The 16,941-nt window shown below is 35.5% G+C and overlaps 1 protein-coding gene across 3 annotated transcripts; it reads right to left on the bottom strand.

Annotated features, from left to right (window-relative positions):
- Positions 1 to 277: 277 nt before the first annotated feature.
- LOC123547370 (uncharacterized) lies at positions 278 to 13,992 on the bottom strand. Of its 3 annotated transcripts, XM_045334400.2 has the most exons (7): positions 13,834 to 13,894; positions 12,665 to 12,751; positions 9,317 to 9,487; positions 5,856 to 5,941; positions 5,150 to 5,300; positions 3,156 to 3,314; positions 278 to 2,413 (listed from the first exon to the last, which is right to left on the bottom strand). In XM_045334400.2, the coding sequence occupies exons 2-7, from the start codon at positions 12,735 to 12,737 to the stop codon at positions 2,325 to 2,327; spliced, it is 729 nt and encodes a 242-aa protein (XP_045190335.1). In that variant the 5' UTR covers positions 12,738 to 12,751; positions 13,834 to 13,894; the 3' UTR covers positions 278 to 2,324. The 3 variants fall into 3 exon arrangements, with proteins under 3 accessions (XP_045190335.1, XP_045190336.1, XP_045190334.1); XM_045334401.2 differs by lacking the exon at positions 12,665 to 12,751 and having other exon boundaries at positions 13,834 to 13,992; XM_045334399.2 differs by lacking the exon at positions 13,834 to 13,894 and having other exon boundaries at positions 12,614 to 12,751.
- Between the last annotated feature and the right edge of the window lie 2,949 nt (positions 13,993 to 16,941).

Below are 16,941 nucleotides of genomic sequence, written 5' to 3' on the forward strand. Positions count from 1 at the left end.
CATGTGGCTGCTTAAGTCAGGTGGAAATTACAATAAAATGTAAATTCGGGAACTTCAAGTAAGATGATTGACTGCTTAAGACAAGTGGCTACTCAACATAGAATTCCTCAATAAGTGAACTTTTATCTCATGTTAACTCCAGGCCCTGGGCCTCCAGGTTACTAGTTTATACGTAAAGGGAACGAGTTTTACATGACTTATAGTAACACATGTGGTCTCCTAAACTAATAAATTCAGATACGTCCCCGTCTTAACATAGCAATAACAAAAATGTGCAAAAACATTTATTTTTATTCAAAAACAAATAACTTCTTCAATTAAAAATACAAAATGAAATACTTTACACAAATAATCGTGCTTGATGCAAAAGATATGCGATCCCAAGGGACAAACTGCAAACTTGTCTCATTCATAAGTATTCAACAGAATTAAAAATGTTTTATTTCGAATCAAAAGATATGTAATAGTATAAAAACAGATATAAATACTTTCAAGTTCCGGGCTCAAGTTTATACAAAATGAGTCCGGAAACCAGTCTAAAATACCAAGCATCCTATTGGTTAATTTTGATATCAGTTTTTAAATTGACCAATGGCAACACAGTTTTATAATATCGGACCCTGGTTCAATATAATAATATGAAATGTACTACAATGGCGTGACAAATTAGTTACAACAACCATTTTATTAAGACTTACATGAACATGTATTTTCAACCTTGCGCGGACAGAAATTGCACATTTCATTACCTCTCATAAAGTGAAGCAATCGACATAAATGTGCTATCATTTTGTTTATCTGCATTCTGTGTTTCCGAAAAAAAACTTACTATATTTTATTAAAAATCGCATTGTGGTACGTTTCTTATCTTCAAATTTTGTTAATATACCGCCCCACTGTGCTGCAAAATAGCATAATCTTTTAATTTATTTTATTTGCAATGAAATGATGTCTGTTTTCAACGTTAACATCAACATTTCCCTACGTATCAACACAATCTTTTATGGAACGCCTGAATATTCTTCCATTGTTTTTAACAAAATAATATATAAAATTAAATAAATGAACTACAGAATATGAAAATTTTTACGTTTTCAAGTCGATGGGATATATATAGCTTTCACTTCTATTTGGCACGTGACTGCAACAGAAGAGTTTGTGTCTTGCATAAAAATGCAGGTATGAACTTCATGGCTTCTTTTCATAAATTTAAAGTTCCTCTGGTGTAAATAATATATGTACTAAGTCAGATATTTACGAGAATGCTGTAATAAAACTATAAAAAGTTGAAATATGTCGGGAAAGCGATTTTTTAAAAAAAGGGACCAAGTTATTTTCATAATACTTTCTGGTAATTTATTCATTAGATGGTTCAGATAGCGCCAGATGTGGCATTTTGATAACAAAACTTTATTTCATTAGATCATTAAAATATGAACCGGAAGTCGTATTTATTTACTACAATTCAAAGAGAACTGCTATATAGTTTGATTTCAAACACCAAAGTCATTAATTGCTATTCTTTTTGTTCAGAATTTATACATAATGTTGTGTGTAAGAATATCAATATAAATAATTATTCTGATAATTTGCACTTTTTGACAGTTTATTTTTCTCATATCGTATTACTATATATATGCATGAAGTTCTATTCCAGTCAGTCACCTGTATACGTATAGTTATATATATGTAAATGACAATGAAAGCTAAAGATTGCTTTCAACTTTATATAACCTTCTCTACTGGGATAACCTGTATGTGATATTTATTTATTTACTTGTGTCATATGCATTCAAAGTCATTTTATGTGTACCAGTATTGATGTTACTGTTCACCATAAAGTTTTGTATTTGTATGCCTCATGGGCTTCTTAGCCTAATGGATTTACATGAAATAAAACTTGTCATAATGTTTTTAAATTCCAATCTGAATCCTAAATTACTGACTCTTTTGTGCTTAAATTTCTGTTCTAATTATTTAGACGTATACATCACCTTTGAAAATTCCAAAATTACTTTCACATTAAAGTGACATTTTTGTCCTAATCTAGGTTAGCATTATAGATACAATATGCTTCAAAACTATATCTGTTTTTATCATTCAAAATAACAGTATTACATCAATAGATGAACACTGAAACCAATCAATATCCAACTGGAAAGATATGAGACGACATTTAAACCAGTCAATGTCCGATTAGATAGTTAGAAGAGATTCTTCAGTTTTCTCCGATCAGTAAACGCATAAAGATCTCTGGAGTGCAACATCATAAACGCGCACATAACACAGGTGTACAGTCTATATGCTGAATGGCCATCAGCAATTTATAAACTTGATGGAACGCCACTCTTGGTTTTCTTGTCTTTAAAAGCTTGGGCTGTCCAGTCAAGGTGACTCATCAGTTCATCCAGTTCTGCCAAAGACATAGACATTTAAAGACTTTAATATAAAGCAGTCACACAAGTATTCTGTAGTAGATCTATTAAATACACTAATTCGTTATAATGTCACACTGTTGTATTTATACATTTGACTTATACATACAAATTATACGGCAATTTTCTCATGTACTAATTATTACCGCCATTTTAGTTTGCGGGGATGGAATTTTTTATAGATTTCTAATGCGTATGCTTTTATAAATTTATCTTGAATCTTGAAAATGTAGGTTAATCAGTCTTCATTTCTTAGTTTAACAAACTCGGAAAGGAAACAGCAATGGTTACCCCGCCAGTCATCGTTATTTTTAAAACAAGCGATTAATGTAGATAAGCATACTTTCATGTTAAGGCTTCTATGCCTATTACAATGTACTTATATACATTCGTGCAACTGGAGGTTTGACATACAACAAACCTTGATAAACTAAAATATACGTTTTATTATCTCCCTTACACTATATTGTGGATTATCTCCCTTACACTATATTGTGGCCGCCGCAAATTGCCTCTTTTGCCGTCTACAGCGTCAATTACAAGATCAAAAGCTGACATGTGACCAAACATGTAGGCCTATGATAACTTACTAGATTTTTGATGAATTTTACATTCCAAATAAAAAACTTCATAAAAAGAAAATCAACTCTCCATGAATAGAGTCGAAAACTTAAGCCTTGCTGTCTGTAAGGAAGTGCTAGTAGTAAACGTTATCCATACCTTTGACGAGATGTTCTTTTTTGCCTTCCTTTGGTGTCCCGTCTTCGTTTAGGACATCGTATAGACTCGGTATGGCGAAGATCTTGGATATACTAGTACAGCCCAATTCTCCAGTCATCGCTCGTAGTTGCATAGCCGCTCTCATACCACCAAACTGACCTAATCAATACAGATACTCAACGTTTAAAGTTAGAAATTATGTCTTGGACTTTATAACATCAAATGCTAAATTTTCCGCAACTTTGTTATACTGATGAAATTTTGCCGGTCTTTCTGTAGCTGCAGAATTCACATTCACGCAAAGTTTCGTTATGATCCGCCAATTTGATAATGACAGAGCAAAAAGAAGATGTACCCATTTCAAGTCATGGTCTCAATTCAGACTTAAAGCGTTGTTGAATATGGGACCAAGTGCGAAGAAGTAGCTGGGTGATTTCTCAGAGTGAGACTGCTGTTTCGATTTCATACAAATAAAAAAGCTAAACATTGGTTATTTCAAAACAATGATTATTAAACAAATCAGTTTTTCTGGACTTTTTTTTAAAGACGCGCAAAATTGTTGTCGCGATGTAATTGTGTGTGTGTGTGTGTTTTTTTTTTTAAACTGGTACCCGGTACCTTCCTCACATGGAAACTGGGTTAGAGTATAACTGACACCGTTTTTGTGTCTTAAAGTAACTAACTTTAAGAAGAATACAAAAATGTATGTATTACTACATTTAGATGCATACAGTACGCACGTACGGGGTTTCGTGCGTCTATTTTACTACAATATATAAAATGTTCAAGCATACATGCATGCAGAATAATCAAAATCCTTTTGAATTTTTACAGTTTTATTTGCAAAAATTGATTCCAGATGATATAAATGTTTAACCTTTACCCTGCTGGCGGCAAGTAATTCTGCCGTTGCGACCAGTGCAGACCAAGATCAACCTGCTCATCCGTACAGACTGATCATGGTCTGCACTGTTCACTATTCAGTCAGTGAATTTCTAATGAACACCCCTTCAAATGATAAATGGTATTCACCAGGTATTGCCCAAATTGAATGATAGACAAGTCCATTTTAGGAATAAAGCAGGGTAACCGCTAAAGCAATGCAGAAAGAGATAGAAGGAAGAAAGAACTAGAGAGGAACTGGAAAAGGAATGAAAATAAATGAAAAACAAGAGGGCCAAGATGTCCCTAGGTCGCTCAACTAATAAACACACCATAACAGTGTAAACAAGTCTGACCTGGTGATTTCATGGAAACAAATATTCTGGCCAATTTTCATTAGGATTGGGCCAAAAATGTGGTCTCTTGAGTTTAAACAAGTATTGTCTTTGATATGACCTAGTGACCTAGTTTTTGACTCCAGATGACCCATATTCAAACTTGACTTAGATTTCATCAAGGCAATCATTCTGACCAAACTTCATCAAGATCAATAATTGAAAAATACAGCCTCTATCGTATACACAAGGTTTTTCTTTGAGTTTACCTAGTGACCTACTTTTTTACTCCAGATGACCAATATTCAAACTCAACCTTGATTTCATCAAGGCAATCATTCTGACCAAATTTTATGAAGATCAATTAATATACAGCTTCTATTGCATACACAATGTTTTTCTTTGATTTGACCTAGTGACCTACTTTTAGACCCCAAATGACCTATATTCAGAACTGACCTAGAATTTAACAAGGCAATAATTCTGACCAAATTTCATGAAGATCAATTACAAAATACAGCCTCTATCGCATACACAAGGTTTTCCTTTGATTTGACCTAGTGACCAAAGTTTTGACCCCAGATGACACATATTCGAACTTGACCTAGATTTTATCAAGGCAATCATTCTGACCAAATTTCATGAAAACCAATTGAAAAATACAGCCTCTATCGCATACACAAGCTAAATGTTGACAGACGGCAGACAGACGACGGACATCGAGCAATCACAAAAACTGAGCTTTAAAAGAAAGAGAGATATTTTTCTTGTACTTACTTGGTGAATATGTGAGTATTGCACTGGGTCTCCACGCAAAGCTACTCGCGGGGAAATGGTCCAGCATATTACTCAATGCAGGAGGTATACTGTGGTTGTATTCACATGAGATCAATAAAAACTGGTCCGCTGTCTGGATATCTGCGTCGCACTGTAAACAATAATTTCAGTAATGCACAGCTGACGAAATAGCAGCGACAGAATGTAAATCAAAAATATGATAAAATCAACAACAATCCATTCCAACACCGGGTGCCTAGGCCGGTCTGTAAAAAACATCCCAACACCGGGTGTCTAGGCCGGCCTGTAAAAACATCCCAACACCGGGTGTCTAGGCCGGCCTGTAAAAAGTATCAAAGAGATAAAAAAGATCAACCACAACATCCATATCTACGTCTTCCTACAAAATATCATTATGAGATACTCATGCATCTGTGGTCTCGATATATGAATTGACCTTTACATTATTTTGACTGTTTGATAATAATAATAGAAACCTTTCATACGGCCTTAAGAAGATACCTTGCTTTAAGGTAAAGGACCCGTATTGACACTAGGAAATTTTCGTGTGATTACGTTTGATTTGGCATTCTTCGGACGTAAAAACAGCTCCACGAACTCATCAGAAATCGCATACGGAGATTACATAACTTGCCGATCATCATTGCAGGTCCACTATCTTAAATATAACGTCTGTATACTTTACCTCTTGGAGTAATTTTGGTGCCTCACTCTTGTTGTCGTAGTAATGGAACGCTTTCTTTAAAAGTGGGAACTCTTTTTCTGCAGGATCTGAAATGGGAAAAAACGAATTTCCGTGTATAGTTCTCGATATTTGTACTTGGAAGCATAGGTACGAAGTTATCTCTTATGAAGAAAGCATAGAGTCTGAACCAGCCTAAAGAGTTATCTCTTATGAATAAAGCCTTGGTTCTGAACTAGCCTCAGGAGTTACCTCTTACGAATAAAGCCTAGGTTCTGAACTAGCCTCAGGAGTAATCTCTTATGAATAAAGCATTGGCTCTGAACTAGCCTCAGGAGTTATCTCTAATGAATAAAGCATAGGTTCTGGACTAGCCTCAAGAGTAATCTCTAATGAATAAACCATAGGTTCTGAACTAGCCTCAGGAGTTATCTCTTATGAATAAAGCATAGGTTCTGGACTAGCCTCAAGAGTAATCTCTTATGAATAAAGCATAGGTTCTGAACTAGCTTCAGGAGTTATCTCTTATGAATAAAGCATAGGTTCTGGACTAGCCTCAAGAGTAATCTCTTATGAATAAAGCATATGTACTGGACTAGCCTAAAAAATAATCTCTTATGAATAAACCATAGGTTCTGAACTAGCCTCAGGAGTTATCTCTTATGAATAAAGCATAGGTTCTGGACAAGCCTCAAGAGTAATCTCTTATGAATAAAGCATAGGTTCTGAACTAGCCTCAGGAGTTATCTCTTATGAATAAAGCCTAGGTTCTGAACAAGCCTCCGGAGTTATCTCTTGTGAATAAAGCATAGATTCTGGACTAGTCCCAGTAGTTTTCTTTTATTAATAAAGCATTGGTTCTAAATTAGCTGCAAGAGTAATCTCTTATGAATAACGCCTTGGTTCTGAACTAGACTCAGGAGTTATTTCGTAAGAATAAAGTACAGGTTCTGAATTAGACCCGAAGGTTATCTCTTTTGAATAAAGCATAGGTTCTGAATTAGCCCCAAGAGTTATCTCATATGAATAAAGCACATGTTCTGAACTAGATGCAGGAGTTATCTCTTATGAATAAAGCATAGGTTCTGAACTAGTCTCAGGAGTTATCTCTTATGAATAAAGCATAGGTTCTGGACTAGCCTCAAGAGTAATCTCTTATGAATAAAGCACAGGTTCTGAATTAGCCTCAGGAGATATCTCTTATGAATAAAGCATAGGTTCTGAACTAGCCTGAAGAGTAATCTCTTATGAATAAAGCATATGTTCTGGACTAGCCTCAAGAGTAATCCCTTATGAATAAAGCATAGGTTCTGAACTAGCCTCAGGAGTTATCTCTTATGAATAAAGCCTAGGTTCTGAACAAGCCTCCGGAGTTATCTCTTATGAATAAAGCATAGGTTCTGGACTAGTCCCAATAGTTTTCTTTTATTAATAAAGCATTGGTTTTAAATTAGCTGCAAGAGTAATCTCTTATGAATAAAACCTTGGTTCTGAACTAGACTCAGGAGTTATTTCGTAAGAATAAAGTACAGGTTCTGAATTAGACCCATAGGTTATCTCTTTTGAATAAAGCATAGGTTCTGAACTAGCCCCAAGAGTTATCTCATATGAATAAAGCACATGTTCTGAACTAGATGCAGGAGTTATCTCTTATGAATAAAGCATAGGTTCTGAACTAGTCTCAGGAGTTATCTCTTATGAATAAAGCATAGGTTCTGGACTAGCCTCAAGAGTAATCTCTTATGAATAAAGCACAGGTTCTGAACTAGCCTCAGGAGATATCTCTTATGAATAAAGCATAGGTTCTGAACTAGCCTCAAGAGTAATCTCTTATGAATAAAGCATATGTTCTGGACTAGCCTCAAGAGTAACCTCTTATGAATAAAGCATAGGTTCTGAACTAGCCTCAGGAGTTATCTCTTATGAATAAAGCATAGGTTCTGAACTAGCCTCAGGAGTTATCTCTTATGAATAAAACATAGGTTCTGGACTAGCCTCAAGAGTAATCTCTTATGAATAAAGCATAGGTTCTGAACTAGCTTCAGGAGTTATCTCTTATGAATAAAGCCTAGGTTCTGAACTTGCCTCCGGAGTTATCTCTTATGAATAAAGCATAGATTCTGGACTAGTCCCAGTAGTTTTCTCTTATTAATAAAGCATAGATTCTGAATAAGCTGCAAGAGTAATCTCTTATGAATAAAGCATAGGTTCTGAACTAGACTCAGGAGTTATTTCGTAAGAATAAAGTATAGGTTCTGAATTAGGCCCAAAGGGTATCTCTTTTGAATAAAGCATAGGTTCTGAATTAGCCCCAAGAGTTATCTCATATGAATAAAGCACATGTTCTGAACTAGATGCAGGAGTTATCTCTTATGAATAAAGCATAGGTTCTGAATTAGCCATAAGAGTTATCTCTCATGAATAAAGCATATTATTACGAATTAGTCGCAAGAGTTATCTCTTATGAATAAAGCATAGGTTCTGAACTAGCCTCAAGAGTAATCTTTTATGAATAAAGCCTAGGTTCTGAACTAGCCTCAGGAGTAATCTCTTATGAATAAAGCCTAGGTTCTGAACTAGCCTCAGGATCGAGTTATCTGTTATGAATAAAGCATAGGTTCTGAATTAGCTGCAAGAGTAATCTTTTATGAATAAAGCATAGGTTCTGAACTAGACTCAGGAGTTATCTCGTAAGAATAAAGTATAGGTTCTGAATTAGGCCCAAAGGTTATCTCTTATGAATAAAGCATAGGTTCTGAATTAGCCCCAAGAGTTATCTCTTAGGAATAAAGCACATGTTCAGAACTAGACGCAGGAGTTATCTCTTATGAATAAAGCATAGGTTCTAAATTAGCCATAAGAGTTATCTCTTATGAATAAAGCATACTATTACGAATTAGCCCCAAGAGTAATCTCTTATGAATAAAGCAAAGGTTCTGATTTAGCCTCGGGAGTTATCTCTTATGAATAAAGCCTAGGTTCTGAACTAGCCTAAGGAGTTTTCTCTTATGAATAAAGCATATGTCCTGAACTTGCCCCAAGGGTTTTCTCTTATGAATAAAGCATAGGTTCTGAATTAGCTGCAAGAGTTTTCTCTTATGAATAAAGCATAAGGTCTGAATTAGCCCCAAGAATTATCTCTTATGAAGAAAGCATAGGTTCTGAATTAGCCGCAAGAGTTATCTCTTATGAAGAAAGCATAGGTTCTGAATTAGCCGCAAGAGTTATCTCTTATGAAAAAAGCATAGGCTCTGAATTAGCCGCAAGAGTTATCTCTTATGAAGAAAGCATAGGTTCTGAATTATCCGCAAGAGTTATCTCTTATGAAAAAAGCATAGATTCTGAATTAGCCGCATGAGTTATCTCTTATGAAGAAAGCATAGGTTCTGAATTAGCCGCAAGAGTTATCTCTTATGAAGAAAGCATCGGTTCTCAACTTAGACTAAGACTAGCCTCTCACTTACCGTAGACAACAATATCGCGTTTCACATTAGCGGCTTTATCCTTCTTCTGTATGTGATCAAGGACGAATTTCTTTACCCTGTCAGCGAGGCGACCCTCTCTGGTAGATCCAAGAAACACAACGAGCTTGAGTTTTTCTTGTTGTCCTTTCGCCGCCATGTTCCTGAACATATCTGTAATATGTGAGATATTCCTATTAAAAAACAAACTAAAAGCGCCTTGAAAGGAAGTGCTTAAATGAAATACGCAAAAGTTACTGACTTAGTAACCGAACAAGAGCTGTCACAGGAGACAGCACGCTCGACTATTTCGATGCTGGATAGAGAAATTGGGCACATCTTAGGAAGCTGGAACTGTCAATGGAGTGTTTAATGACTCAAATGTGGATGATGATATTGTAAAATTGCTTAAGTCTCAAAATATTAAATCAGTGTAAAAAGAACATACTTCATGGGAAACTTCTGCAAAAGTAATGCACCATGTGTCATGTCTACAGCTAATAATTCGGAACAATTATTTTAAGTTTGAATCAAATCTATTTAGTAACACTGGAGATATAGCAAAAGTGCATCGCAACTTGAACTGTGAGTGATGATGTGGAACAACCATTTTAAGTTTGATTATACCCATTTAGTAACAACAGAAATATAAAAAGCATCAAAATTAACCTTAAATTCTAAGTAAAAAGGAGATATAACTCAAAAATATTTGCACCAGAGTTACTGACCTTGTGTCATATGATGAGGATGATGATAGTGGTACAACTGTTCTAAGTTTGAATCAAATCCATTTGGTAATAACAGAGATAAAGTGAAAATGCATCAAAATTTTAACCTGAAATTTTAAACCAAAAGGGGGATACAAAAAAATATTGGTGCATGAGTTATTGTCCTTATGTCATATGATGTGGATGATGATGTGGTACAACTGTTTCAAGTTTGTATCAAATTTGTTTGGTTATAACAGAGATAGAGTGAAAGTGCATAAAAACTTTAATCTGAATTTTTAAGTAAAGAGGGGAATAATTCATAAAATACAGATGTCACAGTTAAGGCCATTGTGTCAAATGATGTAGGTGATGATGACGAACAATTATTTTAAGTCTGAATCAAATCCCTTCTGAAATAACAGAGATATAGTGAAAATGCATCAAAATTAACATAAAATTCTAAGTAAAAAGGGGGCATAATTCATAAAAAATTGGTGCCAGAGTTATGGACCTTGTGTCATATGGTGTGAAACAACTATTTTAAGTCTGAATAAAATCCATTCAGTGATAACTGAGATAAAGTGAAAGTGAACCAAATTTTAACCTGAAATTCTAAGTAAAAGGGTGTGTGTGGGGGGGGGGGGGGGGGGGGGGGGGGGGGGGGGGGGGGGGGGGGGGGGGGGGGGGTATATTCGTAAAATATTGGTGCTGTGCCATATGATGCGGGATGATGATGAGGAAAAAAATTTTAAATTTGAAGAAAACCCATAAAGTAATAACAAAGATAAACAGAATGTGCATGAAAACTTTGACCAAGGTGCGGACGCGGAAGAACGCCGACGCCAGGTCGAGTAGGATAGCTCTCCATACTTCGTATAGTAAACTTTTTTTCGTCTTAATATTCACTTCGTATAGTCGAGCTAAAAACATTTTTTCGTCTTAATATTCACCTACTTGTACAGTATTCGATTAATAACAAGGAATTAAAACAAATGAATTACGAATTCCTGTACAATTACGTAAATTATTTAGAAATATGATGAGGGCAACGCCTACGGTACATTCATGATACAAACTTTGATTTATAGCATTTTTTTTTTCATTATTATTATTAACGATTAAGTTGTCAAGTTCAATTGAGTTAAAGGAGTGGATATTTTCTAGATAAAGAAGATTTATATGGAATAGTGTGGTATGGTTAACATGTGTGCAAGTAAAAACTAACCTTTTTTAGCTGCCCCAATCATACAATATCTGAATTTATGCAATACTTGAGCAGTTTCGTTATTAAAGTCTCTGCCCTTAAAAGTAATTATGCTTAAGTACATTAAATGATTATAATCGACTTGTGAAACAAGCCGAAAAAAAATTCTTAACCGCTTTGATCACAAAAATTTAACAACTAGCTGCTAGTTGTAAATTTTTTTATGATTTTTATTCTTTTGTGGCGGGGGTAGGGGTGGGTTGAGTCAAACACTCTACCGTGTCTAGGTCCGTGTAAAGTTATATGGTTAAAAATGTTTAAGTAATTAAAGTACATGTTTTACAATTCTAAAAATAGATTATGCACGAAGAGGTATGCGCCAACTTTCACTTTCTCTCATACATGACGTGGCTCGGCAACTTTCGCTTTCATTTCTATTTCTGTAATATCTCTAATACATGACGTGACTCCAATTATATATTTTTAAAGAGATAAAAACTGCCTGCACTTGTAAAGTAAGGTCATCAATATCCACGTAATAAATAGCTGGCGTTCTGATACTTTTTTTTGTAACAAGAAATTTTCAAATTTGGAAATACGCATGGTTACACCTAATTAAATTCTATCAATGAACTGACAGCAGGGTTAGTGTGAGGATAGATGGTGGTATTGCGCAATAAACACTGAATTCATTGTTTAACGATCAAAATACATTTACGACAGGAAATTGATATTTTATATTCATCCACCAATATGCCCGAAGCCACATGACTTTATAAAAAATCATTGTGAATGTGTTTACATATAAACATTAACATATTTCATTGTAACTTTCATACACTAAACACATTAAATCGTTATTAATGATTATTTGGTAGGACCTACACAGTTGTCTTAAAAAAATTGAAAGGAGAACGGATGATGTAGATTGGCTAAGAGGGGGAAAAAGAGTACTAGTATCTGAAACTTCTAGTCAGTATAGTATCGAGTTAAGGCTAAAAGTTATCTGGGAATAACGTTATCAGGTTTGCATCATGCCATAGGTCAGGCACCCATTCTCAAGCACAGTTGGATTATATCTACAGACCTCAGACGTGACACAGACTCCACATATTTTCCTGTCGTACTGCCTTTCGGTGCATCAGCTTAATCTTATCTTTCAGTTTCTTTTTTTTTTTGTTGGCTTTAACGTCGCACCGACACAGCTACAGGTCGTATGGCGACTTTCTAGCGTTGATGCTACAGGAAGACCACAGGTGCCCCTTCACCGAGAAGGTCAGGGCGAATACCATATAATCATGCCTATCAAACATTCGTTTGCCCTTACAAAAAGTCCGAAAAATACTCACACAATGTAGGAAACTGACAAAAAGTAAAATGACTCGCCTTGTTCGGGTGGGCAATTTTGGTCGTGGCAGTATTCCCCCGGGTCCTTACCTGGAGGCGCGGTTTCGAGGCCGGACACACAGACGGACACAAGAGCAAGTATGAAGAAACCCGGACGTTTCATGGAGCAGTGTGAACCTATAAATATGAGCGCGGTATTAGATCTTTCTATAGAATGTACTGACCTAATGTCGTAGTGTTATATCTGGCACATACCTTTCTACTGAGTGTATTGACGGAAATAGTTTTCAAATTACATGTCGTGTGTCAGTGATAGCAGATACCTTTATTACCTAGAGTTTGACCAAAATGTTTTTCAGGTGCCATTCTAGCACGTGGTGTCTTCTCTAGCACAAAATATATCCAATAAGTCTAGTATAGTAATGAAAATCAAAGGACCCAGCGTTTGATGTATGTAAGACGGAAACTTATGAAATCTGTGAATGTATTTTATTATATGTTAAAACAATCGAATGACACGTGCATCTCGAGCTTCTATGGCTAAAGATCCTATAAAACCATTAAGAGTTTTGTTTATTTATCCGATTGTTTCAGACGAGGATTTTGTGTGCACTAATATAAGTCACCATTTCACGTATTATGATTTGCTCGACATTTTTTGCTAAACTGGCACCATTCAGGCCAATGGCAACATTCAAGTTTTTAACGGTTACCGAAGACATGAAATGCGCCCCCACCCCCTCCCCCCACACACCTCCGAATATTATTTCATGGACTGGTGCGCCTGTGTAGAACCACTGATCTATACCAACTAGACAGCCTCCTAATATGAAAACCCAAGAAGGAATCGAGCTGACAGGGGTGAGGGGCAAATGATTCGGAGTCAGCGACCCTAATCGCTTTGCCCCGGAGTCAGCGACCCTAATCGCTTTGCCCCGGAGTCAGCGACCCTAATCGCTTTGCCCCGGAGTCAGCGACCCTAATCGCTTTGCCCTAGTTCAAATATTAGATAATGCAGTGTTCGAGATTTAAGTCCATGTCTGCTAAAACATGACAATTTTTAAACTGTGAAATTAGGTTCCACATGTGTTCAAAGTATTTAAAATGTAAGCAAATGTGACGTTTGTTCAGAACTTCTATTAAAATATATATCATAATAAAAAAAATAAAATACACGCACGCGTAACAATATTTCTGTACGTTTCTCTTTAAATCATATATTTTTTGTAAATATCTAAGTGAGCCAAATGAATACTCACGTTTCTGGTTTCTGTTCCTTTAATGCTCCTTCAACACAGTTCTCCCGCCGTATGAGTAAGGCAAACGGACCTTCACAACTTTTATAGTGCCGGAAAAGAATAAATAAAAGTCCAAAGCATTCAGGAAAACCACTCCTGATCATTTCTCGAAAATGAGCTAATACTAAGAAAACCTTAATTAAAGATATAGTACATCGATGACGTGGCTAAAACCGAAACCGCCAGTGTAGCGTTCGTTTATTGCAATGTTGGCGAAATACCATTTGAGCCGCACCATGAGAAAACCAACATAGTGCATTTGCTACCAGCATGGATCCGCTGGTCTGCGCATCCGCGCAGACTGGTCAGGATCCATGCTGTTCGCTAACGGCTTCTCTAATTGCAATAGGCTTTAAAAGCGAACAGCATGGGTCCGCAGGCTGGTCTGGATCCATACCGGTCGCAAATGCACTATGTTGGTTTTTCTCATGGTTCGGCTCATTTTACAACTTGTGAAGATTGTGTAAAAATAATAAATTGAAAATGGTGACCTTCATACCAACTTTCTCTTCGTCGGTGATATTTTAAGAGTGGGGTGTATATCTATTCACCGCCGTCAAGAATGAATAAAATTTTTTTAATTAACCCTTACCCTGCTAGATTTATATAATGAACTTGTCCATCTTTCAGTATGGACAGTACCATTAACTGTTAAAAGGGGTGCTTATCAAAAAGTTACTGACTGAATGGTGAACAGTGCAGACCAAGATCAGACTGCACGGATGTGCAGACTCATCTGCACTGGTCACAAAGGCAGAATCACTTTATGTAATTGCCACCAGTAGGCTAAAGGTTAACTAGTTTGTAAACTGAATAAAATTGAGAAGTGTGCAAATGTGAAACTAGTGCACCATGTCTCGTCTGCTTTTGAAATAGTTTCTCGTCTCTTGATACCATAAAGACAATCATTCAGGTTTATATTTATCGCAAAACCAATAATTATTTAGATAAAATTGCAAAAAAAAAACTGACGTGTACGTTTAAAAAAGGTTTATGACTTAACAATGATCGATCACCGTTATAAATAACTTTATGAACAGCTCTTATTTTCTTTTTCAGGTTTATTACTGTCTGATATAATAATACTAAGAATTTCTCATTCTAATTTCTATTTCTGTATCATCATCAGAAAGTGATTCCCAATATATTGTGCCAATATATCAACAGACCGACCAAGTTTTTTTTCCGACATGTTTAGTGATTTAAAAGCAGACGAAAATATTACAGAATGTATTGATACCTGTAATAATGTTTTTTTTTTCTCGATAACATACATTGTCAAAATGTCAACTCAGTTCAAAAAGAGCGAAGACCTGAATAAACTCGTCATTGTGTTATTTCTGTTTAAAAATATTTTACAAACAAAAATAAGCTATACGTAACCGTCAGTTGCTTAAATAATATGGAAGGAAACAAATAAACGGCTATATACTGGACCATGCCGGTTCCATTGTCTTAAAAAGAATGTGCCAAAAATTAGATTTTCCTATCTTTATCATTAGTGAAAATGCACAGTTCTTCAACAATGTGCGTTGCTAACAGAACACATCTTTGTTTACAACAAACGATTTCTTTGTAACTCTATTAGTGCTTTAATAAATGCATGTTTGGTGCTATGGTGTACCATTTGGGTCAAAATAAACAGATACAACATGTAACGGTAAAATGTGTACCTTTTCATACTTGCAGAAACATTTCTGAATAACTTTGGGATATAGTTTGTTCCGGTATGACTTTTGAAAGGTATTATCTTAATTTTCTTATGCAGGCACTATGCAGATATATTTTTGTACATTAATTTTTGTATGTATATAAATGCAATTACTACAAGATATATATTGTTACCTTTGACCCGAATGGTACACCATAGTGCGCCAAACTTCTTTATATCAGTTCCCTCGGGAAGGATAGGAACTACATACAAATCGTGCTCTGGGTCACGTACTTAACTCGTGTCGTCTGCTCCAGACTGCCGCCATTACTACCGAGACTCTCCATGATTTCTGAAAATCTCTTCCGTTAGTTTTATGAACAGTACATATCAGGATCGAAATCAAAACAGAATTAAAAAAGTTATGATTATAAATCGCAGTTAATTAGACCTGGTGTTTCAAAATTCATTAATTGGAAATGAATAAATCCTTCGCATGTAATATTCTGATAGCCTCATATTCCAAATATATCAATTTTAAAGATCGGGTCGACAAAAATAGCATGGCTGATGGAGAGTCGCATGTCACGCGCGAACCCCATACTCCTATCTCAAAAGTCAAGCTCCAGCCTAAGGGACAATGGTGGTGTCTGATCCTGTCTGGACTGACAGGGCCCTCACTCTACTTTGGGGGAAGGGGTCCGCAGTCCTCAGGCGGGGGAATTTTCGCGTCGTTTTAGCCAAAAGGGGGAATTTTCATTGCCTTCAAAGAATAACATACTATGTAAGAACTATAACATAACTCTCATTACACTAAAGCTGTTTCTTTTTCTCAACATACTACCGGTAACTGCAATTATATCATGTCAAGATCAGCTGTTCAGGGGTCAAGCTATACTGTTATTAATGCAACTTCCACAAACTTTTCTCTAAAACAAGTACATTTATCATTACAGATTTTTTCAATCAATTTATATTTATATTATAAGTGGGTATATATTTATAAGTGGTTGGGGTTTGGTGCCTTTGCATTTTATTATCGAAAAATGCTTCAAAATAAGAGCTGCTTTTGCAACAGTGATCATATTTTTCTTAAATGCAGACTTTTAATTTTTTTATTTAGATTGTACTAGAAAATCTTGTAAGAAATGATGAAAATGTCCGAAAATCACGGTCGCGAAAATGGGTGACAAATATGGAAAACGAAAGTAAACATTTGAAATTCTTGACGAAAAATCTGTTTTAAATTTCTTTTTTTCACCATACCTATTCAACACTTATAATTTATGCTTATTAAAGCATTTAATTTATTTTCGACCAAACAAAGCCTCGGCAATGGTAATAAATTTTCTATAGACCGTAACGGTTGACCAGCTCACATAATCGTATCAAGCAAACAAAATAATGATTTCAATTAT

This window comes from Mercenaria mercenaria, chromosome 9 (assembly GCF_021730395.1).
Source record: "Mercenaria mercenaria strain notata chromosome 9, MADL_Memer_1, whole genome shotgun sequence".
NCBI lineage: Eukaryota > Metazoa > Mollusca > Bivalvia > Venerida > Veneridae > Mercenaria > Mercenaria mercenaria.